Source organism: Rhamphochromis longiceps, linkage group LG12 (assembly GCF_057381845.1).
Source record: "Rhamphochromis longiceps isolate RC_006_pf linkage group LG12, R_longiceps_female_GT1.1, whole genome shotgun sequence".
In the NCBI taxonomy this organism is placed as follows: Eukaryota; Metazoa; Chordata; class Actinopteri; order Cichliformes; family Cichlidae; genus Rhamphochromis; species Rhamphochromis longiceps.
Genome location: NC_140568.1, coordinates 36,236,865 through 36,264,340, shown reverse-complemented (window position 1 = coordinate 36,264,340; position 27,476 = coordinate 36,236,865). Strand labels below are relative to the sequence as shown.

Genomic DNA, 27,476 nt, shown 5'->3' with positions numbered 1-27,476 from the left:
CTCATGCTCCCTCACCCAGGTCCTCACCTCCCCTGGAAGAACTCGAATTAGCTGCTCCAAAATAATCGCTTCTCCCATCTCGTCCTTCGTATGCTGCTCTGGTCGAAGCCAGCGCCGGTACAGTCCTTTCAGCCGGTAGTAAGTCTCGGTGGGGCTCTCCCCAGGTGGAATAATATTAGAGCGAAACCGCTGCCGATACGTCTCCGGGGAAATGTCAAATTTAACTAACAAGGCAGCTTTTAAATCCTCATAACAATGGGCTCTTTCTTCATCCATTGCGGTATAGGCCTCCAACGCCTTCCCCACTAGCAACGGAACTAGCCGACAGGCCCATTCATTCTCTGGCCATCTCCAGGTTCTGGCCACCCACTCAAAGCGCAACAAATAGTTCTCAATATCTTCCCCCATCTGGTACGGTGGAATCTTTGGCCCCTCCGATCGCCTCCACTCTCCGCCCGTCTGGTCGAGGCTGCTTGTCGTTGCCAGGGACTGGCGAGCCGGTTCCTCCAGTAACGACGGCCGGTATTCTCGCTGCCGGGCCGGGGTAGGCAGCACCATCCTGGGGCTACTCGCTGTTACCGTGCTCTGTGTAGCCGTAGCGGCCGTAGTGCTAGCTCCCGCTAACACTTGCCCTGAGCTTTGCTGACTAGCTGAATCCGCAGGCAACAGCGCATTAGGAGAGGGAACGGTCCTCAGCCCCCTGAGTTCAGCCAGGAAATCCACCTCTCTCCTTTGCTGTCCCGCCAGGAAGTCCCTCATCATCTGAAGCAGCTCCCCATTAGGGTCCCGTGCCGCGGTCGACCCCGTGGCCACCTCGGGGCCACCCCGGGGCCACCCCGGACGGAAACCACCTCCTCCTCCGCTGACGACGACGACGCCGGCACCGTTTCCCAAGCCTCCTCCTCTACTGTCCGCTCCGTCAGAACCTCAGGCTGCTGGGACCGCAGCCCTGTGCGCTTAGCGGGGAGACGCGATTTCTTCTTCCGACTAGCCATCCCACTTCTGACACCATATGTCACGGGGTCCCCTTCCAGACCTCTCCCGGACAAACACAGGCGTAGTCGGTAAGGTATTAGTGTGGATACTTTATTTGAAACGGCCTCCCCAGTGCATAAAAAGATGGTTACAAAGACATAAAACTGAGATCCGCGCTACACAGCCTGTATGTTACAACACACTCCCCTTCATATCCGGCTCGCCGTCTCTTATATCCCGTAACCCCTCCCCCTTGGCGTCACCACCAATTCTTTATTCTAACTTTAATCCCCGTCTCCCTCCCCCAGAATTTCTTTTTCATTATACACTCACAAAACATATACATTGATACAGGCTCTCAACTATTTCCCGGAAGTCTACCCGACTTCATATACACATTAACGGCCCACGTAATGAGGCCATTCTCATGACGGTCCAGACCCACGTGAACTCATTATTTAAACCCCACACCCCCATACCATCGGCTTGCGTCACCCTGCACGATTGGCGATCTAATGGTGGCGGTGCCATACTCAGCGGACTCTGCCTTGAGACGGGTCACTCCGTCACAGTTATTATAACTTAAAATAGTTCCACTACGGTATTTACTTTGGCACTGACAAATTTGAATTTCCCGTAATGAAAGTATGCACTTTTGGTCCTATAACAAATTTTTAATTCAGACATCCAGCAAATGGCAACCATTTTTAAGCAATACTGTTTCTCAGTCATGTCATCATCTGTTATCATGTTTCATCATAGTTGCAAAGGCCTAATGTGAAAGCAGTTGTCTGCGTATGTCTCATTCTCACTCATACCCTGATCCCAGATTTACCTTTAAAAGGAACATTTTGTTGTCTGCTGGTCAAAAATGTGGTTCTACACTCAGATTTCATGTGTAAGGTCCCAGGAAATGACACACCGTTCATCTGTCCTCCCTTTATTGACCATTGCTATACAAGCAAGTCACTGGATTTTCTGGGCTGCTACACTTGGCTGCACTGGCCAGTGAAAATGGTAATGATTGCTGAAGGTATAGAAAGATTAAACAGCAAAGTGTTCCTTTCATAGTCCCATTATCCGCATCTTTAAAGATTTGCCGTCTCATTTGGTTTTGCCATTGACTTTTTTTGATGATTTTGTTTTGTTTTTTTGTTTTGTTTTTGTTTGTTTTTTCTTCCTCTCTGTCTCAAACCCTCATGGTCCCACTATGTGTCCATCTCCTAGCAACCCAAGGTAAATATGGGTCAGCGGAATGCGTCAGTCCATGCGTTACTCTGTGTTCTGTAGTGTGTGCTTGATTTAGTAGGAAAGAAATGTTGCACATCTTCTGTTGCTCAGTGCCCACCATCCTAGCTTTCTGATCCTAACATCACACATTCAGTAATTCAACTGAGTGAATGCAGAGCATGATGTGAATGGACAAATTCCCATATATATTGGTGAAATAACTGGAAAATTATATCAGCGAATGACACAGTAGGGCAGACTCACTGTCCGTGAGTTTTCCAGGAAACTATTTTCTGCAAATGTAAACTCATTTTATGAGAACTTTGTTTAAAGATAACTAGAATTGGTAGCATAGCAGTGATGGCCTTCGATTAAAAGGGTAAAGTACTCATTAACTTCAATTAAATGGCCCTTAATATAGCAATCATATTTCTTGCTATAAAATTTAAAAAATATGCATTTTTCTTTTCTGTCTGAGGGAAACAACAACAACCTTTTGATTTTTGCTTGTTATTTTTGTCAAATCAAGTGTGATAGCTCATTTAGTTCAATTGATTTCTTACTTTTAGATAACTTTTATCTTATAACTCCACTAACATATCCATAAAAAAATTCACATGTTAAAAATAATTTAATTTTTACATATCTGTATAAAACTGATGTCATGGACTTAACATTAAGCAGTAATTAAACAAACAATATAGAGCTTAAATGACTTGTTAAGCCTGAGCCTTCGTCTCTGATTCTTCAAACCATGTGACAACACTTAACTATGGACTTGCTGAGTAACTATGTCTGGAACTGAAGATAATGAATCCATACAAAAGTAGGCCAAAAGAAGCATCCAGCTTGAAATATTCAATTTACTGAAATGTAATGAAGAAATGACAGTTACAAGGAAGGTAAAGAAAACCATCCAATACAACTGCATATTTGCTGGAGAACAAATGCAAAGTCACATGACTGCAGGAAGCTGTCGTTTTGACACTGGAGTTTTGGTGCAGCTTGACTCAGCTGTGCTTTTATGATCTACATGGAGAATCCCATGATATCCAGTATTACTTTTAATTTAACTTCAGCTCAAAAATCAAAAAGGCTATTTAATTTACATTTGACTGTTTTCATCTGTTTCACCTTTTTATTACATTTCTCTTTTCAAACCCGTTTTATCTGCTATCTGAATCATCACATTTAATTAAGTTGTCATTCAGTTGCATGTTTTGCTATTGCTTTTGTTTTTTGGCTGTCTTTTTCCTTTTAGGGTTTACCTTAACTCAGAATGTCCATATTGTTTTAATTAAAGTAGCTTCGGCATGGGTTGCAAATGTATAATTGCAATCGCAACTTTATATGTAGGCTGTGGTATACAAGTATGAGTGACTGTTTGACTGAATGTTGGAAGTTTTATTATGGTTCCACTACTTACCTAATATCATTTTCACTTATGTCTTAATTTGCATCATCTATTTATCCTAATACTGATTAATACAGATGAATTTAATCATCATAGATGGGCTAAGCAAAGAAACTGAGCTATGGTTTGTTTGTCTGTCCTAAACTGTGCAGTAGAAATCAGGCTGTGTTCTTTTACCTGTTGTCATTGTTCCAGTATGATTGCATGTGCAGTAAGATCCAATGAAACCTAACTACATAAGTTTTTACTGCCAGTATTACTTAATACTCACTATTTGTAGTAATGAAAGTTGCTGTAATGAATGCTGACAACAAGCATCTGCCAAATGCTTGTGCTATAATAAAGACTCAGCGGAAGGATAAACTGGGGACTGTCTTAATCGATTTTGCATAATTATTGAGGCAATATTCATTAAAACTGTTTAAAACTTTGTACTGAATGGCTGCTCTGGCAGAGATTAATATTTTCAGTTAATAATATTTCAACATCTGAGATTCAAAACCAGAGTTGAAAAGTTTTTGTCCAGCTTGCATCCGTTGGATTTTTTTTTCCAGTCTCCCAGACATTAATCACCAGTTTAATTTCCTCTATTTTCTTAAATGTATCATTTATGCTTCTAACTTTGTTTACATACTGCTTTTATAACGGCACTTGTCATTTCTGTTACAGCTATGCCAAAGGGGACCTGGATATTTCTTACATCACCTCCAGAATTGCAGGTAGGTAAAGTGCCCGAACACTTTAGCATTCAGTGACTATTATTTGATTGTCAAGTAATTTAATATTACAGAACAAGCATAGCATCACTGGTTACCCGATTCATACATGCCTGTAATGAACGTGTGTGTGCGCGTGCAGTCATGTCTTTCCCAGCAGAAGGGGTGGAGTCTGCGATAAAGAACAACATTGAGGATGTCCGTCTGTTCCTCGATTCACGTCATGCTGGCCACTACGCTGTGTACAACCTCTCCAAACGATCATACAGGCCTTCTCGATTCCACAACAGGGTATGCACTTTGTGATACAAGGTTGTGTTGGTGTGGGAAATAACTTAAACCAAGGCTAAATTATAGCTTTGTGTTATACTTTGTTTACTCTCAATGATCACAGGTATAGTAGTGTTTCTCTGTGCTTTTGTCATGCATAAGCTTATTATTGCCACAACAGTAGCTATTGTTGAAGCATGTGTCCTTGTTGCGTCACTATTTCAGTAATTTGTATTATTTGTGCACGCGCAGGTTTCAGAGTGTAATTGGCAGCTGCGTCGTGCCCCTAACCTCCGCAGTCTCTACAGCGTATGTAAGAACATGCATCTATGGCTCAAACAGGACCAGAGGAACATCTGTGTGGTACACTGTCTGGTAAGTAAGTCAGTCCTTTGAGCCTGCGCTTGTAGAGAGGAGTACATGGTGTCAAATTGAATGGAGTGTCACCTGTCATAAATTTAATGTGTACCCTTTCTGTGTGCAGGATGGCAGAGCAGCATCAGCAGTGGCAGTTTGCTCCTTCCTGTGTTTTTGCCGCCTTTTCACCACTGCTGAGGCAGCAGTCTACATGTTCTCAATGAAACGCTGTCCACCAGGCATAGCACCTTCACACAAGAGGTATTGAAAAATATTCAAGTTAAAATGTGTAGAAAAGAGGACTGGTGTGTGTTGGTCATCCTTAGTAGGTCATGTATCAAATACTACATGATCTCAATTTTGCAGGTATATAGAGTATATGTGTGACATGATGGCAGAGGAGCCCATCATCCCTCACAGCAAGCCTGTAGTTATTCGCTCCATCATCATGACACCAGTGCCACTGTTCAACAAGCAGCGTAATGGGTGCCGGCCATTCTGCGAAGTCTACGTTGGGGACGAGAGGGTGCTCACCACATCACAGGAGTATGACAGGATGCAGTAAGTTTTTTTTTTTTTTTGGTTTGTACAAGGATGGCCTGACAAGTTTCCCTTTATTTTAACAATCTAACATGTATATTACTCTTTTCCTCTCACAATCTCATGTTTCAGGGATTTTAAGATGGAAGATGGGAAAGCGGAGATTCCTCTCAATGTTACCGTTCAAGGAGACGTGCTGGTGGTGATCTATCATGCAAGATCTACGCTGGGAGGACGTCTGCAGGCAAAGGTATAAATACAGACACCCTTGCTTAAAGCCTCGAGGTGGCAATGAATATGAAGAAATGCACTTTTCAGAGCATTTATAATTGTCTTTCAGATGGCGTCCATGAAAATGTTCCAGATCCAGTTCCACACAGGCTTTGTACCAAGAAATGCAACGACTGTCAAGTTTGCCAAGTACGTATGTTGTCTTGATCCATAACATACTGCTGCAGGTTATATTTTCTTATTATTTATTAACAGCTGAATGTGGTCTTCATTGTTAAACTTTTACAGCTGCACTGCTTGTAACAAGTAATTTAAACTATACTTTCTTCATTATTTCTTTTTTATCTGCTTGTTGTTTTTCAGGTATGATTTGGATGCCTGTGACATCCAGGAGAAGTACCCAGACTTGTTCCAGGTCAACTTGGACATTGAGGTTGAACCCAGGGACAGGCCCAGCACCAAGACTCCTCCATGGGAGGGCTTTCAAACCAAAGGCCTCAACCCCAAGATCCTTTTCTCCTCTCGTGATGAGCAGCAAGAGATCCTCAGCAAATTTGGTACATGGCTTTACTTGGCCTGAATGTTAGTTTAGTAGTGGAGAAGCATTGGTAAAAAGTGTTGTCATCTGTTTATTTTATTTGTATATTAGATGTTTTACTTCTTACGTGGCTTTAAGGTGCTTTTAAGTTCTTCTAAGTTTGCTTCTACAGATGAAATAAACTTGGATCCTTTATCACTGCAGGTAAGCCCGAGTTGCCTCGTCAGCCAGGTTCTTCAGCGTTTTATGACTCAGAGTCGGCCCAGCCAGCTCAAACCCCAGACAGCTCCAGTGCAACAGAACCAGAGTCTCCGATGAGCAATGATACTAATTCCAGCAACTTTTTCCAGACCCTAGACTGGGAAGGTAATGTACTGTCATATTCTGTTCTGTTAATCTGTAATGTGTAATTCTATTAATCCGTGTAGCATTTTCTTACAAACCTTTCTCTCTGGAAAATCTCACTGACTAGCTTCCTGTGATTATAGATGTACGTAGCGCTCAGGATGCCTCAGACAGTCAAGAAGGAGGATATATGAATGACCAGGAGGATCTGAGTGATCAGTCAGAAGGAGAGTCCTATTCTTACTCTGCCACCAGTGGAGAGCCAATGTCACGTGACCACAGCGAGCCGCTGTTTGATTCTGACTTTCAGGTGCAGAAAATCTTTGGCTGGCTTGTATTATTTTATCAATAAACTATTACCCCGTTTATCACACTGTTAATTACTACCAAAATTCTTTATTTCTTGCATCCATGCATTTCTTTATTTTCTTGGTTTCCTTGTCTCCTCTCAGACGGCTTCTCCTGCAACACAGGAGGCTCCTCCTGAAGACACAGCTGACCTCTTGGGGTTGAACTGTGACCCTCAACCTCCAACCATGTCCTCAACTTCGTCCTCTGCTCCACAACACGGAGATCAGGGAGGAATGAAAGCTGCTTCTAGCAACAGCGACCTCCTCAATGACTTATTTGCACCTCCTGCTGGTCAGACTGGAGCAGTGCAGGAAGACTTGTTCTTCAGTGGGCCAGCCAGTGGAGCCACACCAGACCAAAAACGTAAAAGCTGAGGCTTCACACATGCTTACTGCATTATTCTGAGATTTCTTGGGTTGCACTTAATAAATATTTCCTGTCACTTTGCCTGTGTTGCAGCCATGGGGGATCTTTTTGATCCGTTTGGGATGGGGTCGGGTTCTGGTGTTGGCTCCAGCGTTGGTTCATCTCGACAAGCCTCTGGACCAGACCTGTTTGGAGACTTGTTGGGTTCTGATAGTTCAGCAACCAGTGGATTTGGTTCAGCTCACAGCAACGCCACTCCTGCTTCCAACACCAGCCTCTTCAACCTCAGTAAGTACATCAGTTCCTTGACGTCCAGCTGGATTTCATATTCTTTCTTCTGGTAACATTTTGTATTTACACTGGAAAGAGTCCATTGTTGACACTTAGGATGTTTGTGTTATTACAGATAAGCTTGTAAATGATACCCCTAAAATGACATCATCAGCCAGCCAACCAGACCTGCTGGGTGGGTGGGACAGCTGGGCAAAAGGAACCACTGCTGGAATGAGCACCACTGCCAGTAAACCAAGTTATACCAACACAGGTAGGAGAAACCTTTCTTACAGATCTTTTGGTGACTGAAAAATTTTGAGATTTAAAGCCAAAATCAAAATTGAAACCAGATAAAAGTGTTGACTTGTATATTTTGATCATTTTAGCTTCTGGTATGCCATCCATGTCAAAGGCCAAGTCTCAGACCTTTGATCCTTTTGCTGACCTAGGAAACCTGAGCTCCAACTTGCCAGGTAGGAGCTCAGGTAAGCTGAGGAGTTATTTCCATAAAAGAGGAAGACTGTCAATCTTATAAGCCTTTACATTTATCTCATCTCCATCTTTTTCCTATAGGTTCCTCCAGCAGTAATCTTTCTGGGCCATCCTTCAGCACAAAGGGTCCTTCTTCCTCTTCTTCCTCTGCTAAGCCTCAAGCTCAGCCATGGCAGTCTGCAAGACCCACCTCAGCCCAGAACAAACCTTGGATATCTGGATCTGGCCCCAAAGGGTCTTCAGCTTCTCAGCCTGCAGGAACCCAGTCCTCTAAACCCAACTACAACCTTAACTTCTCCAGTGTGATCGGTGGGAGAGAAGAGAGAGGAGTTCGTGGGCCTGGATTTGGTAAGAGAGACATGATTACAATACTAGTTATCTATTTTGAACAAAACAATAGCGGTGATATTACAAAGTTAAATTAAGTTTTTATAATTTAGAAAATTAAAAATGAGTAGAAAACCGATTGATTCAGTTAGTTTGTCCAGAATTTTGCCTTGCACTGTATGTAATTAGCAGTAAGCAGGGGAGACCATCAGCAGCTTAAAACAGAGGTTGGAAACTAAAAAGATGGAATTTGGAATATTTATGTTCATTACTTTGCTGATTTTCAGTTATTATTTTATATTTCCCTGGTCTTCTCATAAAAGGCTTCTCATTTTATGACTAACCCTAATAAATGCCCATAAAATTTCCATATCATAAATAATTTCGTTTTATCTGTGCTGCTGACACTCAGGGCCCAAGCCAAAGGTAAAGGAGGATGATTTCGGGGATCTGCTCTCAACTCAGGGTTTTGCTTCTAAACCTGACAAGAAGGGACCAAGGACCATTGCTGAAATGAGGAGACAGGAGATCACAAAAGACATGGATCCTCTCAAATTACAGGTAGGTAGCAAACTGAACACATATGTGAAGTCACTTTTATTTATATGCCACATTTAAAAACAGAAGTGCATTAAGATATAAATAAAATCTAAAACTCACATAACCATGACTGCAACCATAAGAGTTAAAAGGTAAATGTGCTAAAAACATGGTTACAGTAAAAAGGAAAGCAAAAATTAGAAGTGAATAAATGCATTTACAAAAACATTCAAATATAATAGAATTAAATTATTAAAAAATAAATGAATGCATAAAATTGGAAACAGTAACCAACTAATTAAGCTTTTATAACATCAACAAAAATGATAGAGACTTGTCTAAAGGCAGCAAAAAATTGGCAGATCTTTAGAAATGGCTTGAAATTTTCAGCTGTTAAATATGATTTATTATGTTTCATCTGTTTCATGTCTGCAGACAACAATGAAAGTCACTTTTTAGGCAGTAGTGGTGGGCTAACAGGAGATGATGGGAGGATGAGCTAAGAGACTTGTGGCAGAATATGTGAAGGGCATGTTGGACACTTACAAACACACAGTGTGTGGCCCTGGAGAAAAATCTAATCCTTGTGAAAAGAGTCACCATTGTCCACTGACACAAAAAGCCAGCCAAGGATGACGACCAAGAATCTCGGTTTCATAGAAAAAAAGAGTCAAGCAATGATAATGTCAAAAACAACCAGATTTTCCAGTGTTTGCAATGTCATCCCATCTATATGCAATATCTGTTTATGAACTGCAAACAGCAGTGCACTACTTTTCTCCAAATCATCATTCAACATGCCTGGGCACCCAGTGAAAATTGTCCCCTTACTGGTGACTTTTCCATCTTTAGCCTGTGCTAATAATGCGGTGTGTACTGTGAGCAATCAACTGATTTCTTGGAAACGTGGTAGAGTTGTCTTTTGTTTTTTTTTATTACAAAATCTGTTTGCATTGTTATTAAAAAAGAGTGATTCAAAGAATGGTCAGAATTGGACATCTCTGAGTTAATGAACATTTTGGGCTTGGCCACGTTTTTGCATACTGCGTCACACATGTAGCAGGTGATTTTACTAAACAACAATAAGATTGGGTACAGCTAGGATGCCTTTTGGCAGGTTAAACTCTGCTTTCATCAGCTCACTCATACAGTAGCCTCCAAGTAGTAAAGATTTGTTTTGTTATCATGCTGTAGATCTTGGACTGGATCGAAGGGAAGGAGCGAAACATCCGAGCACTGCTGTCAACTCTACACACAGTGTTGTGGGAGGGTGAAACGCGCTGGAAGCCTGTGGGCATGGCAGACCTGGTGTCAGCTGACCAGGTGAAGAAATACTACAGGAAGGCTGTGCTGGTTGTCCATCCTGATAAGGTACAGTATCAAATACTGTGAAAGTGCTTTAAAACTTAAAAAAAGGTGCAGCTCCTCTGTTTGTGAAACAACAGGAAATGAGATGAATCTCGAGTATGAGTTTACGGTCTTCTTTCAGTATGAATGCTCTTGTTTTTCTGTTTTTAATTCAGTATTAAACTCCAAACCTTTGAATTCTCTTCAGGCAACGGGCCAGCCTTACGAACAGTATGCGAAGATGATCTTTATGGAACTGAACGACGCCTGGTCAGAGTTTGAGAACCAGGGATCCAAAGCACTCTTCTAAAATCCTGGCCTGGATTCCAGCTAGACCAGACCAGACCGGACCAGGCCGGACTGGATTTGGCCTAACAAAACAGGAGACTGGGCCAGATTGGACAGGACTGAGCCCACATTGGGCCTTAGGGGCAAAAAGCCTCTGAGAGGTGTCCTCTCTTCCATTCCCTCCCCCCTCCTTTACTTTCTTCTGTTTCTTCGATCAAAAAAAAAGACCTTTTGCCTCATGTCTGGCTGTAATGAAAGTTTCCTTGCTGGTCTATAAACAGCCAGTTAAATAAACATTGTGATCGGTCTTAAACTCACTGCCTACCTGCATGACTGCCTGAGTGGTGCTGCAAACATCAGGAGGAAGGATTAAACAACAATCACTGAGAAGACAAAGTGGGAACAAAATCAGATAATACAAGGACTAAAATTATCAAGACGACTATCATGATAGTGATATTCAGATAAAACACCCCAACACTAATACATTAGCTGTAGCTGAATAGTTAATTCATTTGTGCTCGACACTTGTGCAAACAACCGGTCCTTAGCTGAGTGGCAAACCTGAACTGAGTGTGGCTGTAAAATAGCTAGCATGTCAGCCAACATGAACGTTTGCAAAATGTTGTCCCGAAAAATAAGTTTTTATGTTTAGTTGCCTCAAAAGAGCCAATGCTGCTGCTGAATCATACTTGCTGTAGCAGGGATTGGATTTTTTTTATAAAGATCCTGCAGTAATGCAGAAGTAGGATTTAAATCTCCCCAGGATTTTTAAACATAAGATCTATTGAAAATGACCTGTATTACCTGTACTGCTGCACCTTCAGGGGTGAAGGCTTCTTTGGAGTTTGTTCTCCAGACAATTGCCTGCTGAACACTACTAGTGCTGCTTGTACCATTCTAATTTATTTTGCTGCACACACTCCTGAGATTGATGTTAAATCATGCTATAAACTCAAGTGGGCAGTCTGTTGTTTTTGAAGTGCTCTTTTAATCCCTCCCACTCAAGCTACACCATGTAGCTAACTGCATGCTCTCCTACACCAGACCTCTAAACAACTTGAGGTAGTATGTTTGATTTTTTTTTTTTTTTTTTAAACCAGGGTAGTCCACATGGGCAGCAGCTTTTCTTCTTTTTCTTTTTTTTTGGATGAAGTGCTCTTTTTCTTGTAGCAGAAATGGAGAAGGGATCTCCATCGTAACTGTCATTAAGCCCTCTCTGTCTCTTTAAACTTCGCCCACCTCCAGCATTTAGTTTTGTTTTTTGCAAGAGGAGTAACTAAAGGATCAAAAAAGAGAAAATGGTGATTTAACCTAGTTGCTCTGTGTTTTCTTGTTTTTTTTGGGGGGGTCCATTCTGTGTCTGTGTCTGTTTGTCGATTAATCATCACTTCAGTGTAAATATGAAAGTACTATCCATCAGGTGGTTAAGAGAGCTGGTTTTTTTTGTTTTTTTTAGCTTCATGGCTGGTTGTGTGAATGGTTGTGTGTGGGTGTGTGGAACATAAAGAAACCTTGTTGGATAAAATGCTTTCTTGTCTGCAACCACATTTTTCTTCTTAATTTAATTCTCAGCCTGTCCCGCACTTTGTTATTATTGTTGGTTCACAACTCTTTCCAACTCATTTTACCTTGTTTTCCCTTTTTTTTTTTTTTCTTTCTTTGTATTTCACATTTTACCTCATGGACCAATCAAATCACCTGTTTTCTTATTTATTACTATTTTTTGGGGGGGAGAGGGAGGGAGGAGGGGTTGGTAACATGTATTCGTGCATATTAATGGCACAAATTGACCTAATATATATATAAGTGGAATGTGATGAGTTGAAATGGGGAAAGTGGTTATTTGATCACAGTGAGCCTCTTTGTTACTGTCATTCCAAAGTATCAAATATCAATACGAATGTGCTTTTACAAATATATATATCCTCTCAATTGTTATGTGCTTATCAGTTGTCCATTCATTTGCCTTTTTTTTTTTTTCTCTTAAAACAACTTTTCAAATTTTTGCTTCTGTTTTCCATTTTGAAATTTTGTTACCATTCAAACAAGGGGGCCAGCAAAATGAAAAGAGGTAAAAGTTATTTTGATGCTTGAAGTTTACTTGAGTCTCTCATCCACAATATGACATAACAGTATAAAGAGTGTTGATGGCAAAAAAACAAAAACAAAACTACACATCGCATCGGCAGTGTGCTGTACCAAATTACATCCTACTAATATGAATGTAGATTTCATTGCAAAAACAAAAAAATTAAAATCATTTTGACCTGAGGCAAATATTTGGTTGTTTTCTTTCTTTTTTGGTGGGGTAAGCAGAGCCTTCACATTCAGAACCAAATAGTCTTCTAAATTAGGAAAAGCTCATAAGTAACTTTAATTAGGCCTGGGCATGCATCCAGGATGGAGCTCCAGGAAACACAAGTGAAAGATATTTAACTGAAGCCAGGATTTTATCCGGTTGGAAGAAGCCAACAACAGAAGATAGAAGAAGGGATCCAGGCACGATGGATCCATTGTTTATGCCAGATTTTACATGTTGCAGCAGAAATTGAGATTCAGCAAACCAGGAAGTGTTTTTTCCAATCTTCTGCTATCCAGTTTTGGTGACTGTAACCTGTTTCCTGTTCTTATTTGAGTTACTGTTGAGTTACTGTTGCCATGTTCAAAGACGTGCAGCTCAGGTTGAAGTAGCTTGCAGACTTCATGCTATTTATTGCAAATATTCTTTCACATCTTCTGGCCCAAATGCAATTTCTGAAGCTTTAGTCCCTCTATTATTTGTCTTTTTCAGCTGCACTCTCAAGAGATAAAAAAAAGAAAAAAGAAAAAAAAAAAGAGTTTTACTAATAATTTTCTGGAGAAAACAGGCATAAAGTTCTTTAACAGTCACAAAATAAAACCCTATACAGACGTTTCGTTTTTGGAAGATTTTAAAATTGAAGTTCTTGTCAGTCCAGCACTGACTGATTCTCTGATAATAAAGTAAAATGCAGACATCCCAATCAGGTACAGCTTTATTTCAAAGTTTAGGTATGCCCATCAGCAGCCCAACAGCAACCCAATTACATTTCCCCTCCAGAACACAGACTTCAACATGAAACTGTAGCACATCATGTTGTCTAAATACGATGAATTGCAAATAGGAAAAGGTGAAAAGAAAAAAAAGAAAGAATCAGAAACTGACCTCATCCACTCAAAATCTGCCAGTGGCCAGTAAACCTAAAACTTCAGGATGTAGTTTTAGCATCACACTAACCTTAGTGCTGGCCCTTACTTGAGACAGAGACAGTTCAAGGACAGAGAAAAAGCTGTATGTATATATCACATATGGTGGAAAAATACTACTAAGCAGTAAGTCAGTGATTTTGAAACAAGTAACAAAAAACAACACGTTTTGAAAATGGGCCTAAGGAAAAACTGGAGGTGCATTCTTAAATGCTACAGTATTTACATGCATGTGTGGAAGCAGATGTTCTACAGAGATGGAGACGTGCTGACAAATATCAGAGCCTGTCCAGTATGATTTGAGAGAATTATCACCGCTGCGGCACTTCTGCTTCCACTGCTAAAACAAAATCATTGTACGTGGTTTTGGGGGTAAATGCTGTATAAAAGGAGCCACAATATGTTTTATTCTTCTGCTCCCTTGAATGCAGACATTTTTTGCATGTTGACATCTGGTTTGATGTTATAACAGAAACCAGGGCAGGAAAAGGCACTTCAAAGTGTGGATGTCTCTTCGATTTCCTGGCAGTCCGGTCTTAAGCCTTAAAAAATGAAAAGGTCAGCTGGTTGTCTCCCTGCAAGCTTCGAGTCCTCCAAAAGAAAAAATGGGGACTCTGAAAGAGACACTGAGTCATTTGAAGATCAGAAAGTAAAAAATAAAATAAAAAGAAATAATAAGAGTCCAGGTTAATGATGTACTTTGAGAGACTTACAAATAAAAATAGATCTTCTGATCTCTGTGATGTGGCTCTAGCCCTCGATAGAGACCTCTGGAACAATGTGTGCATTCAGCGCCGTCTCCACTGGCATCTCCTGTTGATAGTATTGACAAGACAATGTCAACTAACAACTAATAACTAATAACATTAAGCTATCGCTCATCTCTGAATACCTTAGAAAAGCCATACTGGAAATGTCTCATTTTTAACTTTAATTCTACTCAGTAAATTTACAATGCTCCTTAAAAAAAAAAAGTATTACCACTGAACTGAGCTGCACAGACTCCACAGAGATTTCCATCTGACATTCCACATCACGGATTTCTGACTTTGACGCTTCCGACTGCCTGTCCAGACATTTTGACTCTGCGGCATCCTGTAAAGGAAGAGAGAGAGAAAAACTAAGGGAAGTTCCCAAAATATATGCTTAAGAAGACAGCGTTCCATACAAAGCTACAGTATGTGAATGTTAAGAAAGTATAATTACCGTGTGTTCTGCAGGTGCAGCAGCAGGTTCAAACTCAGAAGTTGTCACATCCACGGAGTCTGTTTGGGCACTCAAAGTGTCATTCACGGGTAAGATTTCCTAAATGCCACAGAAGAAGGGTATGTTAGATGGCTAAACAAATTGAGCTTCTGAATGAAACACAGTAAAATCCTCCTGCCCATTCCATTGAACAGACTAAAAGAGAAAAATTACTTACAATGAAAATAATGCATCAGGATGGAACCAGCTACCCAAATAATTTAAAACTCAAGTTCAATACACTCCAACTGGGCACAATTTTAAATAAAGGAAGAAAGCATCCTTGTGACATGGTGTTCAAATGTAACAACAGGAACAACGGCAGTTTTTCTGTCTTTATCATGAACATTATACTGCAGGTTTTTGAGCAACTGCTCATAATAATTAACAAAAAAACCCAGAATAATTTTAACGTTTTTAAAAAAAAAAAAAATCCTTGTATTATAATTTAATGTATCATTTTAACCATATATTTTTATGTTCTTATTCCTTATTTGTTTAATTCTGTAGTCTCAAGTGTGTAGATACGATTTCAAGAAAGACTTAAATCGGACCCTAAATGTCCACAGTCTGAAAATCTAATTTCATTACCTGGAACTACACTTAATTTAGCATCACGCTATAATAATACTACTACAGTACATAAGCATTTAAATATTTACTACAAGATACATTTAAACTGCACTCCAGCAATGAGATTGCTTCATATGATGGAGAAACATATCCCCACCTTCTTTACCATAAATAACACCCAGGATTAGTCTATAAATGTTTGCCTTTCCTTCTTGTGTCAGTCACTTGTAAGCCTCCTTTAATTTCAGTTAATTTATTTGACCTGATCAGCCTTCAGTGATTTTCTGAACGGTTCATATGTACACTGGTAAATTCCTGTTTGCTTAGCTGTCACCTGCTGGACAGCAGCAGACTCAGTGGCAACTTCTACTGCCGAGACGGATTCTGTCACAACAAACTCATCAACTGCTGTGGCATCAATCAGCATTGCCACAGCATCCTGAATGTCAAAGGAGAACAAGATAAGAGAGAAAACTGTTCTTGTAAAATAATTAAAATAATGGTTTTTAGCATATGAGCAGTACATTTCTGTATTGAGGATTACATTTAAAATCTTTTTACCTCTTTGGGTTTAGCCTCTTGTGCTGTAGCCTCAGGGCTGGTGTCAGGTACCTTGTGAAACACAGGTGCTGATGTCATTGCTATGTCATATATGGAGATTGTACTTTTTTTTCCATGCAAAAGCTGCCAAATAATCTAAAACACAAGTAATAAGGGAATTTCTACTTTACTTTTTTATCGACAGAGAGGGAAAAATACTCACTGCAGCCGCCTCCACAGAATCAACAGGAGTGTGCTGATGTAAACAAACAAAAAAACAAACAGGACAGAGTGTATCTTTAGTCTTTGCTATTAAATTTTGGAAAAAAAAAACCTTACCCTTGTGATCGTTTGTTCTGCTTATGACAAACCTTTCATTAATATATAGGACACATGCTATACAAACAGAAGATGGCTGCAAAATGTGAAAAAGTCAATGTATTCTTGTAAAGACTAAAAACACAAAAAGAGAAGAAGAAAGTATTTTCATCAGGTGTCACCTCTGTTTTTATAGCAGTCTCAGAAGGGACTTCGGGTGCATTCTCCTCCGCCAACACCTCTTTACCATCTTCAGCAGCTGGGGTTGTAGGACTGACAGCCGCTTCAGTCACTCGTTCGCTCTCAGGTACATCTGTGACAACCTCCACCACTGATTCAGCAACAGTCTCTGTAACCACCTTGCCCAGAGGAGGCTCTCCTTCAGCAGAAACTTGGCCACCGCTAACTGCATCTCCCACTGTTTTTTCAGAGGCTCGTGTCACAGGCTCTGGTACGGCAATATCTTCTGTGGCAGCCACCTCCACTTCGACCTCAGTCACAGCACCTTTCTCTGCCAGGGCCTCAGCTTCTTCCGGTCTCTCACATTTATCCTCTGTCTCCATGTGCAAAATCAACACAGAGCACATTAAAAAACATAAAACACGACACCGGAGAGAAGAAACAGTGACTCTTGGTTTTTTTTTTTGTCAGTTTAAAGAGTACAGTTCATACAGAACAAAAGTACATTTACTTAAAATATACCATCATTTTTGTCGTTATGATGATGCAATTTTAATGTCAAGACATGTTTTACCTCCTGCGTCTCAGTTTTTATGATCGCAGAATCAACTGTGTGAATCTGGAAAGGAACCAAGAAAAGGACACTTAACAGCCAACTTTCATTATGAATGACTGACAACTGAATTAATCAGAACACGGTTAAAGGTTAAATCTATCACATTTATCATAATGTTTACTCCTGCAGTTCAAATGAATAGTTACAACTGCAGTGTGTATGATATATAAAAAGCCCGAATAACTGTAATCTTGGGTTGTTTTGATTCCCATTTTCTCATTTCTCAGTTCATTTATATCGTTCGTATATTAAGCTGTTTGCAGATCAATGAAACTGTAAAGAAAAATATGATTCTTTTCTCTGAAAACTTTTGTTCTTGAGCCAGATTGTGATCTGAGTGCTTGCATAAGAGGAAATTGTCCTGAAGGAAAAAGCGTAGCTGCTATTTATTCGATGTGAGGCTTAAGTCACAGGAGTTTTCAACACCTTTCTGTTGAAAGAATTGTTTCTTGTTCAGTGACTGCTGCTATGAACTTGTAAAATATGAGTGGAAACTGTGCGTCAGACTGTTTTTATGCATGCCATCATTTCTGCAACTGTTTAGGAGTCAGCAAAACCAGCACATACACAGATCTATGTGTCTGTAAAATGTAAACTTTGTATTTAATCTATGCATTTTACTTTTTAAACTATAAATTTTTGCAACTAATTAACAAAACCAGTGTGCTTTATTTGTCTATTAAAAGTTGACAGAGCATGTTTGTGTGAAAAATGCCTCCAGGGGGACCTTTAACCTAAGAATTCCATTTCCATGATGTGCCAATTCTTTTAGCTCCCACTGAAGAAAAATGTTCTATAGTATCTACATAAGCAGCTCAAAAATCAAAGTCTAGCTCACTTGTAAATCATCAAGTTCAGCTTTTGTTCAACTGTTACATGATTAGTCTGCTTCTGGCTTAGCCTAAAGATATAACACACTAGTGTTTGGTTTAAATGGAGACAAAAGAGGGTGTATGTGAATAAAAATACACATTTGATTTACCTCAGTTTCAGAGGCAGCAACCACTGAAGCTTCAGATGAGGGTGTGACCTATGAGCACAAGAGGTTAAAGAGTTTATTCACAAGTTAGCAAAACATGAAAATACACATGCTTCATCCAACAAAACAGAGTGTAGATGGAAAAAAGAACATAACCTGAAAAAAGGCACTCTGGGATACGTTAACAAGTATATCAGGCAGTTAAAAATATGTGCCTCTTGTTGCACTGGAGCCAGTATTGACTTTTTAAAGGTTGAGCTTTGGGAGGGGCACACACCCATATGCAGCAGTACTAAAAATGTGCCCAGAGCCAAATAATCTTCTATAAAACGGTTCATGTGGCAGATCTGTAGCTGTGATGGGCCTGAGGATAAACTGCAGCTCGAGTCTTTTCTGTACCCAAAAATGGAAATATTTACCAAAATTAGAAGTGGAATTTGGACTGGCTTTCTAAACAAACACAAACACAAACATACGCACTCCCCTTACACTTTGTGTGAGCATAGCTGTAGCTGGGCAATTACAGGGGTATTACAACCCAATGCCATGAAAAACAGTTATTCCCTCTTTTTGCTTCCCTCTGTATAATCCTGCAACAGAAAACACATTCACATCATGAAATCTGTGTTCTCCCTCAAATCCTTTCAATACAAAACTACTAAAATTTTAAATATTAAAAATGTTTGGTTCCATCTTTTTATTATAAACTACATACTGTGAACATGTTGCCACTGGAAAAACAATCAGATATTTTTAATACTGAAATGTGTTTGAATGATTACATGTTTACCAGAATACAATAAATGTCTTGCAGTTTACACTGATTTGCAACCATTTATTATTCACATCACAATATTGTTATATTACTCATAGGCGCGGTTATTTTCCAGACAATGATTCACCAAACAGCTCACATAGTGATAGAATTCATCCATATTTTTCCATCTTGCAGCCATGCTGCCAATGGCCAGTGGCACACCAACTGTGCAACCAAGTGTGTTGAGCTATAGTGACAATCACAGAGAGCGGCGTATAAATATTTTAAATCTTCATAGTCTGACTCAATTATTTAGTCTGTCTTGTGCCAGTTCTTCTTCAATATAGGGCAAAGTCTACTGCAGGCTGCTAATCAGCAATATGAGTGTTTTTTTTGTCCAGAATCACTCAAACTGATCTATTTGGACATTGAGTGACACACGACAACCTGATAACATTCAAAGATATCTTACTACCTCCACGTTTTTCTCCATCCTCCAGGTACTGTCATTTCTTTAACTTTAAAAAATTTTTTTATTTCATTAAAAAATAATTTTGTACATTATACATTGCTAAGTGTATAATTATGTCCTTAAAGAAACAGATGCATGCTCATGAATTCTGAATGTATCTATTGAAAATACAAGGGAACTGGCACCGGTTTTTGGAGGTCGCCATGTTGCCCCGCCCGAAATGGACATCGTGTTTCCTTCTAATTTATATATGTGGCTAGAGACTGGCCACATATGTCGTACGCTAAAGACAGAGGAGAAAAATAACTCGTATTGGTTTGTGCACCTTCAAGGCAAATTTTAATTCATATTTCTATCTTCAGACTCAAGATATGAAGAATCGTACCTATCTTTTACCTCTTTAGAAGGGGTCCCCTCCACCAAAGAAGCGACAAGATGACCTGCATAAAATGTCAGACTTCTTTCTCATCTCAAGCCTCATCTCCTGAACTGGCCAGCACTCAAACGCTCAAAAATGTGCATTTTTATGTGTGCAGATATTATAATTACTTATTGTCAGCAGATTAGATGTGTGACCCTACTGTCTGTCAATAAGCCAGGTAAACAACAACAGCAGCTGGTTGTAGACCAATATTATCCAAGTAATGTCCAACAACAAGTCCAACAATCATAGATCCACTTCAAACAAAATTCCACTAACAGTGGCAAATACAGCAATGCTAACGAACAGAGAAGTTCATGTTCATGCTAACTCACCTCAGAATCATTATCATCAGAGAGGAGTGAGCTTCAAGTCATATCGGACTCCTTTTACTGCCTCCTCCACAGTAAACAGACATAGGCACCAGCAGAGGTAAACAGGGAACTGACAGCCTATGCTCACTACAGATGATCTACTGCCAGAGTTGTTTGTCCTACAGTGGCTACCATAGCTAGGATTATGCATTTGAACTGGGAGAGGTAAGAAAACAGAATTCAGATGACTTCAGTCTCCATTTTACTGACATCTTGGGAGATTTTGAACACAGTAACTTTAACAATTTTTTATTTAACTCTGATAGATTATCAACCTAGCCTCTGAGGAAAGAAAGCAGTGGTTGCACAGTGTCTATACATGCCGAACAATTTCTTCCAGCAACAAAACAGCAAGTACTAAATGGATTTGCACAAAGATCAAATTCAACAGTCTTTCTAAATCAATTAGAAATGATTCATAACAGATTATTTTTATTTTTTGGAACTGTGAACTATGCAAAACATCACTAGTGATGGAACGAAAACATGAAGTTAGAATTGAGCATAATAGGTCCATTTACAGGGGATGGGATATTTGTATGTACAATATTTTCTTCATTTTAAAGGTCAAACTACACACATATACAGACACACTTCAAACAGACAAATTTCCTCCCAGCATTGAATTAAATATTCAGTATTCTCCAGCTCTCAGCCCACCCAGCAAAGAATCAATTAGACATGGAACATGTAAAGGTTCAAATCACACGAGTTCATAAGGGATCAAGCTGACACAGAATACTAACAGAAGTGAGGAGAAGCAGCATGCAGAAAGGAAAGGAAAGAAAATGAGAAGGAGAATAGAAAAGGCAGAAGAGGATGAGAAATAGTCATAAAGAAAGTGGTGAGAGGCTAGAAAGTGTAGAGGCAGAGCAGATTTATGAGGAAAAGAGGGGTAGCAGATTGGACAGGAGAGGAGTGGAAGAACATAGGAGAGGAAGCAGGTACAAAATGTTCAGCCTACACAGAGGGTGAGTTGCACTGACTGTTGCTTCAGGCCACAAAAATGTAAATGCACTCAGTCAGTCTGTAGAATCCGCTGTGAGTTTATACTTTCTGCAGCCACATCCAGAGGTGGTGGGGCGCCTCTTGGGCCCAAGGGGCACCTGAGTTAAAGCCCCATTAAACCTCTTGGTCAGTCAGCTGACCAACTGTCACCATCTGTGGACTTGTGATGTTACAGATAAAAGTCATAGTTTTAACAGTGCAAGTGAAAAAGTTGTCTGCGAACAAACGTTGATAAATCTCAACAGAATAACTTGCAAATTGTCTCAAAATGTAAAAAAGTTCATAATATAGACATTAAATATTACATTATTAGAATGACAGTCAATGATGATACATTTAAAATTTTGCATAAATGTCCAGTTTTTGTTATCTGACCTGAATCTGGCATGGTGAATGGAAGCAAAGTCCTGAGACAGTGGAAATGACCACAGCACTACAGTATAACTACACAATGGCAGGCAGTCATTCTGTAGAGATGTCTGTATGCTGCCTGTAAGGTTCAGTGGGCATAACCCATAGAGGGTTTACAAATAGAACTCCTAACTGAATGGCACAAGTGAAGTGAATAAGATGGACCCACTGGAAAACTGGGAAACAGTGTAACTCTGAGTGAAGTCTTAACAAAAGGCCATGCTATAAATACTGTAGCACTGCCTCTCTCCTCTTATTTTAGGCTAGGCACACATGTGAGCATATACATGTACACCATTGGTTGTTATCTATCCAGACATTTTTTTAAAACTGCTTATCTAACTAGGGTAGAGTAGGGCTGAAATCTAGCCCAGTTAATACTGGGGAAAAGGTTTTGCTCAGTTGCTGGAAGAGAAGCCGCACAGATTTGCATGCATGTGCAATTTACTGACTAAAACAGAACATCCTGTTCACAAAATATGTGCAAGATGGCTACAAGGCACAAAGCTCAACTTACAATTTAAAACTGCAAATAGTAAATTATAGATGAGCTAGAAACAATGTTGAGAAAACATTACTGCATAGAGGAAAACTGCAGAAAAATTGCAACTATTTAAAATTAACTGACAACAGCCATCCATATACTGTAAGCTTTATAATTGTATCCACAATCTTCTCTGACTCAAAACCACATTATGTGATGGCAAAGATAAAACGAATGCACACGATGTAACGTTTTAAAGATTTTCTCACAACACGATAGTAACCAAAAACAAGTAACTGATAACAAACTCAATATCTGTGATAACAAATAAGCCTGTTCAAAAAACAACAACAACAAAAAACATGCATGCTCAGAGTCACTATTTTGTTTTAGTGTAGGTGATAATGGCCATTTAAAAAGTTGTTCCCAGTGTTTCAGTCTCTCTCCTACTTTCCACCTTTTTGCTAAATAGAACATGTTGTTCCCTTCGCTTCACTACCTCCAACAATTCCAGCTCCCTTTTCCCATAAGGCCCCAAACACAGCAAATACTATTTGACCTGGCAACATCAGAGAAATAGAGAGAAACCATCTACAAAAACAGCCTGTTTCCATATAATCTCATACAAACAATATGTAATTTTGATCCGAGTGACATTCATTTAAAGGAAGCATTCATTCACCTATGAGTGGACCTCATTCACTCATATGTCCATAGAACTATATTTCTGATGAAACGTGCACACTGGTAAATTTGATTCTTACTGCAACTTACCAGGCTTGTAGAAGATGTTGACAGTTGCTGATTGCTAAAGCCCCATTCACTCAGACCTAGAGATTGGTCAGCAGCTCCCAGACAACTGCTGGCCTGTAGGGAAATCTGTGTGTTCTGCAACCAGTTGGCAAATGGTTGCTGGCAATGGCAAAGAGGTATATGGTGCTCGACCAAGATTGTTTTAGTCCCTAGCAGATTGTCAAAGCTACTAGCAGTGTGCATGGAAAACGATCACTTGTTTGTAAACTACTCACCAAGCAGTAGTGAAACTAAAAAGTACAACACAACCCATTCACCTTTATAGTAAAAGTTTTAGAATTAGCAACCTCCAGAAATCACTTTCCAGGTCGTTAAACACAAATTTCACCCAAAGTTGCCAGAGGGTCTCGAGGGCTTTGTGACTGAAGCTTAATGTATAATGTCTGACGTTAAAACCAGAAAAGACAAACGATCAATCTTTCCCTAAGGTGGGATAGCTGCAGTAGCGGAGGCAGTGATCCCCATGCCGGGTGAAACATTAGAACTGTTGACTCTGGCATGTGAAATGTTGGAAATATTTGTAGACATGATTTAAGTTTAGATTTCTGCATACAGAGGCACATGGGAGACTTATGGCTGCGATATCTGTTTCTTACCTCAGTTATTGGTTCTGTTTCAGGAATCTTGGGTTCAGGCTCTTGCACTACATTAGCTTCAACTGTAGAGGGCTTCACTGATGGAGTCTCAACAGCTCGTGCTTCTACAGTGACAGGTGTTGGGATTTCAATCTCAGCTGTCACTGGAGTCTGCTCCAACAACACAACCTCAGGCTCTGGTGCCTGTACTTCATCTGGAATGGGCTTTGCAACAGGTTCTGCTTTTGGTTCTAGTTTGGGAGTTTCTACAGTAGGAACAGCAGCAGGAATGGACCGTGAGATCTTTTCTGGAGCAGGAGCAGGAGCTGGAGGTGGAGCTTTAGCCGCTTTTTTTGTGGTTCCTGCAGGGGGTGCACTCACTGCAATCCCCCGGCTGGCTTTCACCGGCGGATTGGCAGCATGTTGTTCTTCAAGTGCTCTTCTCTGGGCTTGCTGCAGGGCAGGAAAGACACAATAACATCTGATTACCGTTCTGATAGTAGTATGAGAGGCATTATTTAAGTTTTTGGGCATACAGTTATCTTAACCCTGACATGTAGTTGGCTCATGATAACATGAACTGATATTTTCTCTCAAAAAAGTGATTATTGGAAAATACAAAGTTTGCGAACATTTGCCTTTCCAAGCAAAACAAAAGTGACACTTCATTTATAATGGCTTCAAAGACATGTTCAGTATGTAAAACAAGATAATAAAAGATAAAAGTGAAATACAAAGAAAGGCAAATGACAGTGTATGAGGTATAGATGTTCTTGAGGCTTTATCGTGTTCAGATACTGATGTTATTGTCACTTTAGCACCCAGGAATACCAGGCATGCCATACCAGCCATGTCCAACATATTTTTTAGCTTTGGACAAAACCCCCTCAGGCTTTGATGGAGGTTTTAGTAGTACAGACCACTAGAGGGAGGGGGAAACTGGGAGTAGACACAGCAAAGCTAGTTAGATAATGGGAGCTAATTAGTTGAATCAGACCGGTCCTGACAGGTTTGGTGAAGCGGGAACGGAAACCGTGCGAGTCAGCAGCACTGATGGGTGCCCCGCGGGCCAGACAGTGGGGCTAATCACATCATAATCAGGTTATAATCAGGTTACAATCACTCCCTGAAAATGCTTTTGTTAGGCTGAAGGCCAGTAAGGTATTTGCAGTGCTGCACCCATGCTGTAAGCCAAAAGCTCATGTGTATGAAAGCGCATATATCTCTGAGTATCTAGCTAGACACAATCAAAACAACTTCTGATTTTTGCCCATAAATCACCTGTAAACATCCCTATGACAAAGTAATACATTGTTTCCAATGATAAAAAGTTTTAACCATATTTCTCAGTCTTTGTGAAACTGACACACATATGCACACATACAAAGGCATATGTGACCTGAGTATCATTCAGCTATATGTCTGAAAGTTCCAAAAACACGTTCGCTTCCTGTGCTCTGATACCTCTGAGGTAAAGCAATGATAAAATTGAATTGTGAATGACTTTAAGGGTCATTTTCATCTGTCACTGCCAGACTGTGGAAGAATGAGAGAGACAGAGTCCACTCTGGCTAAAGTGGGGCAAGACATTCCTTCAGTCAACACATTACCAAATACAGATGTGTGGTGTTCAGAGTCATGCACTGGTCAGCCAGCCAGAAGCTTAAGTTTGGTGGGGGTTAGGGGCAGAGGCAATGAGGAAGGATGCCAGAAGAAGTCTGCACTGAAAAGGCTTACCAGAGCTGGATGACTGGGCTTCAACAGTGTATCAGTGCATGCTTTTATTTTTTAGTTGTTGTTGTTGTTTTTATTAATATACATTGTTAATGATTAAACATATGCTAAAGAACAGTATTGGGTTATGGAGTATGGCGTCATTGAGCTCCCTCCACACCCACCCCTCCAACACACACACACACACCCACACACACCTTTTCTGTCACACCCCTTTTCCTCTGGGCACTGAATGTTGAAAAGTTACATGTCTCCAGTCATTCGGCTGAATTAGCGTACAACTGGCAAAGCGAATTCATCATACTGAATTACAAAGAGCAGCACTGTATTGAAGTACACTGTGTACTGCACTGCATTGTGTGGCTTACTGTATTTTTGGTCCAGAACATGAAAAACAGGCAAGTGGTCATTTCGTAGTATATTTAAAAAATACTAGAAAATGGAACTTATCGCATTTTATGATAAGAAATTCAAGATGTGCATAAACGTTTAATCTCTATCCGTAACCTTAACAGAGCGCACCGAGAACATCCATTGCGCACAGGAGCTGAGCACAAAATCAACAATTTCTCTGTCTCTTTCTTCTAATATAGAAACCAGAAGCATGCTCGTCAAAATTAAAAATATGTGTGAAATTTATATGTTATTTATTTAGGTCCAGTTTTGGTACCTTTTTGGTACGGTCTTTTGTCGTTGCCAGATTTTACGCACGGGTTACGGAGCGTCTGAGAGAAGCAACGACAAAGTGGAAATCTGCCAAACAATCACCAAACTGACTTAAGTATAACAAAAATAAAATAATGTGCAAAAAAGGAAAGAAAATGTAAACGAAATTTGTTTTACAATTTAAGCACTCGCTTCATTCATTTTTTCACAGAGGCAAAAAGGCGTATTTTACATTTAAATCCATGTTTTTGCAGACCATTATTTTACAGTGAATTGAACAAAGAAATCCCATAATACTCTATACTTAATTTAAGAATAAACGCCTGACGTGCGCATGCCACCACTTACCACCCTTCTCATACGACGCTTGTTCTTCTTTCTCTTGCTGGGCATCTTGGTGCGTGCTGAGGAGAACGAGGATAAACCAAAGAAATGGAACAAGCAGAGAGGCAGAGTGAACAAAGTGGATGTTTATAAAGCCGACTGTCTTTCTGTTACCTCTGTACCGAACCTATAGGAGGACTTGGATGAAAGATAGGGGCGTGGAGAAAGAGAGAGGAAAGAGAGAGAGCGCGCGCTCACGAGAGCTCAGTCAGTTGTTTGTATTGGAGTTGGTCTGCCTAGCTGGATGTCGAGTTCTGTTATGTAACCACTCCATCAAAGCAGAGAGAGAGAGAGGTGCGAGGTTGTGCGGTGCCACACCCCCTCCTCTCGATTTGTTAGAAATACTTTGACGCAAATGGGAACACCGACGCACTTGATCTATAGTTTTCTGTCCTGTGAGACTTTTAATGTGTCGCTTCTGGAACAGAACATAAACATAAAAAGAACAAAAAACATCAACAATCATTATAACCTAAAAGCCATATTTGTTGACAGAACAACCACAAGAGGAAAATACAGTCAGGCTTGTGCAGAAAACAGTGAAAACAGCCTCTGTCAGTCTTTTTTGAATACATTAAAATCATGAAGCCAAATAATAGTGTTCATTGTGCTCGTTTTTCATGCAGAGAATAAAGAGAAACAAAGCTTGTACATGTGTCTATGCCCACCACCCCCCTGGTCCCTGCATCAGTTGTGAGAACCCATTGTTTCCAGTTCCTTGTGTAGCGTTGTGCCAGTTATTGTCCAATTTAATTAAATGCATAAGTTCCATAAACATATTTTATACTTCCCGTATGTTTTACACTGATATGGATGTTTGCGTTCAGTTTTCTTATCTGAGAACGATTTTAGTGTTTGGCCGATGCTAATAAACTGATAAAGCAATTTGACAGCATACACTGTGGCAGTTTTTGCTGAAGCCTTGCTGCTTGAGTTACTCCTCAAGAGTGTGCAGAAGAGTGCAACAGGCAAAAAATTATTTTATTACCAGAAGCATGCCTATGCTAATATTTCCATTCAAGTTGCTGTAGCTCTGGAAAACCTCAGTCAGTAAGGTGGATTTTCTCGACCTTTGAACAGGAACCACCAACCTAACAG

At 40.0% G+C, this 27,476-nt stretch overlaps 2 protein-coding genes across 4 annotated transcripts in view; one reads left to right on the top strand and one right to left on the bottom strand.

Annotated features, from left to right (window-relative positions):
• gak (cyclin G associated kinase) overlaps positions 1–12,874 on the top strand; it is a 32,172-nt gene extending 19,298 nt beyond the window's left edge. The window contains exons 12-29 of one of the 2 annotated variants that reach the window (XM_085426127.1): positions 4,289–4,338; positions 4,478–4,626; positions 4,858–4,980; positions 5,090–5,223; positions 5,329–5,523; positions 5,635–5,752; positions 5,843–5,922; positions 6,097–6,290; positions 6,476–6,637; positions 6,760–6,926; positions 7,069–7,330; positions 7,427–7,621; positions 7,740–7,877; positions 7,993–8,079; positions 8,180–8,446; positions 8,838–8,986; positions 10,160–10,336; positions 10,521–12,874. In XM_085426127.1, coding sequence (XP_085282253.1) covers positions 4,289–4,338; positions 4,478–4,626; positions 4,858–4,980; positions 5,090–5,223; positions 5,329–5,523; positions 5,635–5,752; positions 5,843–5,922; positions 6,097–6,290; positions 6,476–6,637; positions 6,760–6,926; positions 7,069–7,330; positions 7,427–7,621; positions 7,740–7,877; positions 7,993–8,079; positions 8,180–8,446; positions 8,838–8,986; positions 10,160–10,336; positions 10,521–10,622 — 2,749 coding nt within the window. In that variant the 3' untranslated portion in view covers positions 10,623–12,874. Of the gene's footprint in view, positions 1–4,288; positions 4,339–4,477; positions 4,627–4,857; positions 4,981–5,089; positions 5,224–5,328; positions 5,524–5,634; positions 5,753–5,842; positions 5,923–6,096; positions 6,291–6,475; positions 6,638–6,759; positions 6,927–7,068; positions 7,331–7,426; positions 7,622–7,739; positions 7,878–7,992; positions 8,092–8,179; positions 8,447–8,837; positions 8,987–10,159; positions 10,337–10,520 lie in introns of both variants that reach the window. The other variant, XM_085426126.1, reaches the window with a different exon arrangement.
• Positions 12,875–13,599: 725 nt separating this feature from the next.
• LOC146657799 (uncharacterized) lies at positions 13,600–26,617 on the bottom strand. 2 transcript variants are annotated; one of them, XM_085426129.1, is made up of 12 exons: positions 26,343–26,617; positions 23,616–24,047; positions 18,283–18,330; positions 17,259–17,303; positions 16,687–17,061; positions 16,410–16,442; positions 16,208–16,258; positions 15,981–16,085; positions 15,035–15,133; positions 14,810–14,923; positions 14,542–14,641; positions 13,600–14,454 (listed from the first exon to the last, which is right to left on the bottom strand). In XM_085426129.1, the coding sequence occupies exons 1-11, from the start codon at positions 26,385–26,387 to the stop codon at positions 14,579–14,581; spliced, it is 1,410 nt and encodes a 469-aa protein (XP_085282255.1). In that variant the 5' UTR covers positions 26,388–26,617; the 3' UTR covers positions 13,600–14,454; positions 14,542–14,578. The 2 variants fall into 2 exon arrangements, with proteins under 2 accessions (XP_085282255.1, XP_085282254.1); XM_085426128.1 differs by having other exon boundaries at positions 13,600–14,442; positions 26,343–26,616.
• Between the last annotated feature and the right edge of the window lie 859 nt (positions 26,618–27,476).

What these genes read in the sequence shown, in the direction of transcription:
- LOC146657799 (XM_085426129.1), bottom strand. Translation starts at nt 26,387, where the DNA reads ATGCCCAGCAAGAGAAAGAAGAACAAGCGTCGTATGAGAAGGGTG. An exon ending in AAACAGAACCAATAACTGAG is followed by an intron (nt 18,331 to 23,615) that starts GTAAGAAACAGA and finishes TTGTGCTCATAG; the next exon opens with GTCACACCCTCATCTGAAGC. An exon ending in AGACTGCTATAAAAACAGAG is followed by an intron (nt 16,443 to 16,686) that starts GTGACACCTGAT and finishes TGTTTACATCAG; the next exon opens with CACACTCCTGTTGATTCTGT.